We start from the raw sequence: 4,505 nt of genomic DNA on the forward strand, positions 1-4,505 counted from the left end.
TTCAAAGCAATAAACCAAAGACTATTTCGCCGAAAGAAGCATTGAAAAGAAACCAAATCCGTGGTATTTCACATATAGGACTGTCATTCAGGTATGTCTTATGTTGACCTAAAATGACGAAAATTCATATGGGACTGTTATGCGAGTAGAGGCAGTCTGAAAAGGACGAAAAAGTAGTCTTTTTTACCTGCTTTGATAAGTTCTTTTGTTTCCATGTTGTTAGAAGTGCTTGCTATCTCCATATGTGAGTGCAGTTGTTCGACCATTGTTTGTTTTCGATGCAAAAAAAGAGATTTATTGTCATTATTTCTTTCATAACTCTTCACGGTGTTAATGGCCCACTTTGGTGTCTTCAGATGAAAGTTGCATCATAAATCGAGCTATACAATGGTATTGCAAATTTGCAAAATATTCGGTGATGCAGACGGTACTTTTAGACGCCATTTGAAGTTTATTTAAAACTTTTCATGTTGAAGGTTATTATTTAATTTTTTTCAACTATTTTATTTGGAAAGCTGATAAAATTTCAATACATTTTGATGTGCTATTTTTTTAATTTCCGTTGAAAAAGAACAGAGTTATGTAGCTTTGAAAAGTTGTTATTTTTTATTTACAAAAAAAAATCTAAGCTAACTCAAAATATAAAAATGTTAGAAATCTGAAAAAATACATGTGTTTTTAAGTCGCAAAAATGAACCAAATTTTCAATTTTGGGGAAAATCTGAAGACCCCCGGCGCAAACCCGTCAGATAAGTAAAAAAAAATCCCCATATCACGAAAGAGTTCTTACTTAACTTACTTACTTACTTAAATGATTCATTCATTGAATTTTACGATTTGCTCAATATATATTTATTTAAAATTGGAATCATACTTCCTTTTCGAATTTCTTGAAAAAGCATAAAAAACAGATTTACACAGTTAGACCTTAGTCTGTCCGTTACGTCGTCTTTTAAGTTCTTTGCGAATGAAACCCAAATAAGCTGAAACACGCGTGAAACCAACCGGATAATTCATTTCACATCCAAAGACATCACTGAAGAAGGTCGTAACTCCGATGATGACATTATCGTTATCCAATTTCAATCCTCCTCCAAGATCTCCGGTGCAAGTTGAACTCATGTTCCGACCTATGGCACAGATATTGCCACGTTGAACTTTTCCTGGATAGAACATACTGCACATCCCATTGCTTATCACTTCCATAGAGGCAAACTGCAGTCTATCCGATGGCTCTCCGCCATTTCTGGTACTTCCGTAGCCAACGACAATAGCTCCTCGTCGATCAAAGTCATCGTTAGCTTCGGGTAGATTGATCGGAAAGATAAATTGGGATTTTGTTACTTCATATCTCAAAAAAATAATGGCTATATCGTTTTCCAATGTTTCTTCGTCGAAGTCATTATTATAAATAAATTGAGCAGCTTCATTTTCCATTACATTACTATCATTTCTATAATTTTCTCTGAAGATTGTTCCCAATAAAACTCTAGCTCCGGTAACATTATACAGACAGGAACAAGTAGACAGAACATACTGTTCTGCAATAAGACTTCCTCCACAGAATTCGGGGGCTTCTGCGATTGTGGTAGTGGGTATAATCACAGCAGAGAATAGAAATTGTCCTCTTTCAGCGTTCTTCCCGTTCACTATACGAGCATCTTCCTGTGCTCGGATGATGCCAATCAGCGATACGAAGAGCAGCACTCTTAAGGCGTTGATGAAGTCGTTATGTGCCATTGCATCTAAGACTTTACTGGGAAAACTTGCTGGCGACATCAGCTTAAGTATGGTTTCATAATCAGGAACCAATTAGAATTTAATTAAGATATATTTTATTATGCATTAAATTTATTTTAATCAATTACCCACAATATTAAACAACATGAGGGAGAAAATTAACTTTTTGAAGCTAAACTTTTCGGACACGTTTATGCAGCAGTGCGTACCTCGATAGGGGAAAAGATGCATAGCTCTACTTACATAAAATCAAACATCGAAGGAAAAAAAATAATTGCTTTCTCTCAAGCTGTAACGAGCATTGTGAAATATACTGTGATATTTTTATGGAGATTGTTTCGCATGGTTTCTCACAAAAACACTGTTTCTGTGAAATAGAAATGTTTCAGAGCGAAATGTTTTTTCCAATCATAAACATGATTAAATTTTGGTGATAACCGGATTAACCATCGCTAACTTTCTCAAAGTGAATCGTTGAAACGTTTCGAATGTAGCTCCCAAATACGAAAAAAGCCTGCGAAATATAAAAAGCACCGTTTTCTAAAATCATATTAAAAGCACAGACAAACAGACAGGACACTTAGAAGAAAAATCGCAAGAATTTTCGCAAAAGTATGGCATTGCCATCTGGTGTCGGTATTGCCTACCAACAAGAAAGAATTTTAGAAAAAGATCTAGGATGCCTATGACATCGTGATGGTACAAATGTGTAAGTAAATAAACAAATATTTATTTTAGCTGGGCTTTTTGCTTTAGTTATCAAAATTCAGTTCAGAAGATCAAGTACAAAGTAATTAATATCAATATTCGCCATAGTTTTGTGGAAGTTCAGGAGCTGTTGTGAAGATCGTCCGTACTCTACTTAATAAACAAACAAGCGAACACCGAGTGGACTCATAGAAAATTGAACCTGCACATGCGTTTCAGCTTATTTGTGTTTCACGATTCCGCCATCCCCACTGATCAATTGTCAAAAAACAATTCTATGTTATTCACCGTTGAGTTGCTGTCTCGCTATATAGGGAGTTCTTGTGATCTAGTATTTTTTAAGAGAATGGAAAAATAAATAAGCTCACGGTGTGTTTATAGAAGAAGTTTAAAAGAAAAAATACAGTAACTCTAATTTTTTCAGAAATGGAAAATTTAGCCTATTCTGAATCATTTTCAGGCAAAATTAAAATATTTGGTCGGTGAGTCCCCATACGTTTAATTTTTTTGAAGATTTGTAGTCCATATTTAGAAATTTTTATCTGTGAAATTATTCAAATGTAATGGAATAGTAACTTTTTTCATTGAAATTTTTTTTTTTAATTTTTATACAAGTTTTTTCCATTCTGAAACAATATAAAATGTCAACGCCTGGAGAGGTTGGTTTGGATTTTCTGGAAAACTGATTTTTATATGAGCACTAGCTGACCCGGCAAACTTTGTTAAGCCTGTAATTTTTTAGTATTTTTTTTATATTTTAGCACTGTTCCTTAGTCAGCCTTCCATTTAAGTATATACAAGCTAGTGGATGCCTTTGTATCACAAAAAATCCAGAATTATGGTTCGTAATCCGAATTTCATTATTTTAAGTTCATTCAAAAAAACTGCTAATGGAATGGAAAATATCATACATAAATTTATATATACGATTTGCTCTAATAAGTTCGCTAACTTTTGTTTAGCAAACTTATTTTCTTGTTGAGGTAGCGTATAATAAAGTTCTGCTAATGATCAGTTCCGGTAACTTAAGAACGCTCAATCTATCAAGTTTCAATTTAGTTTAGTCATCATTCCTATTCTAAAACTCCTATCTTATAAAGTATTTTAAAAATGTTGAAGATTGATTTCAATAGAAAATTGATCTTTTTTGCTGGAGTCGTCATAAATAGAGTTGTATTTTCGATTTGTGTGAACCTCTGTATTTAAATTACAGTTTTTTTTAAAACATGGTCGACAGAATAGAAGAATTAAAAAATGACCCGGAACATTGAAAGAATAATGAATATAAAATTAATTTTTAATTTTTTTTAATTATTTCAAATGTTTTTTTTTCAGACTTTACACTAAAAACACTAATTGAATCTTATTGGGAATTAACAGAGCTGAGTTTGACTTATATTTAACAATTCAGAAAAAGTTACGATTAATTTCATTTTACAGCAACACTTTCTAATCAATATGAATCTGGATTTTGAGGTATATTAAAACGTTAATTTATAAGCGATTTTTTTATTTTTCTATTTTCTTATTTTAAAACGTTTCAAGAATGTTGTGTCAAATTTTCAAGTCAATTGAAGCAAAACTGTAGAAGTTATAGGCCTTTATTTCCTCCTATTTAATACTGCAAGAAAGCAAGTGCAGAAACTTCAAACGCGTTTTTCTCGAAAGCACATTTTTGAAGTCCGTGGACATCGTCATTTGAAAACTACTTATCCGATTCTTTTCAAATTTGGAACATATTTTCTACGTATAAAATACCAGACCCCAACGTTGTTCTTTTTTGTTTTTTTTTTACTTTGGGGAGATTTTACAGGTAAAAAATGGCGGATTTTTTCGTGAAAAATCGTAGTTTTTACTTCAAACAGCCACAAAAATTTAATAAAAAATTTTTTAAGTTAAATAAAAACGTTGGGGTCCAGAAAAACATCTATTAAAAATATTTTGCTCTGATTTTTTGACTTCAGATGATTCTGTGGTGAGATACAGTGTCCACCGAAAATCCTGTTTTCTAAAAGGTATCCTCGAAAGTGCTCCATCACCGGTTCATTTTTCAATAT

The 4,505-nt window shown here is 32.5% G+C and overlaps 1 protein-coding gene across 1 annotated transcript; it reads right to left on the minus strand.

Moving 5' to 3' along the window:
- Positions 1-845: 845 nt before the first annotated feature.
- Positions 846-1,740, minus strand: LOC129752444 (collagenase-like). Its single transcript, XM_055748223.1, has one exon. The coding sequence runs from the start codon at positions 1,738-1,740 to the stop codon at positions 922-924; it is 819 nt and encodes a 272-aa protein (XP_055604198.1). The 3' UTR covers positions 846-921.
- Positions 1,741-4,505: the final 2,765 nt, after the last annotated feature.

The sequence above is a fragment of the Uranotaenia lowii genome, chromosome 3 (assembly GCF_029784155.1).
Source record: "Uranotaenia lowii strain MFRU-FL chromosome 3, ASM2978415v1, whole genome shotgun sequence".
Lineage (NCBI taxonomy): Eukaryota > Metazoa > Arthropoda > Insecta > Diptera > Culicidae > Uranotaenia > Uranotaenia lowii.

What these genes read in the sequence shown, in the direction of transcription:
- LOC129752444 (XM_055748223.1), bottom strand. Translation starts at nt 1,740, where the DNA reads ATGGCACATAACGACTTCATCAACGCCTTAAGAGTGCTGCTCTTCGTA.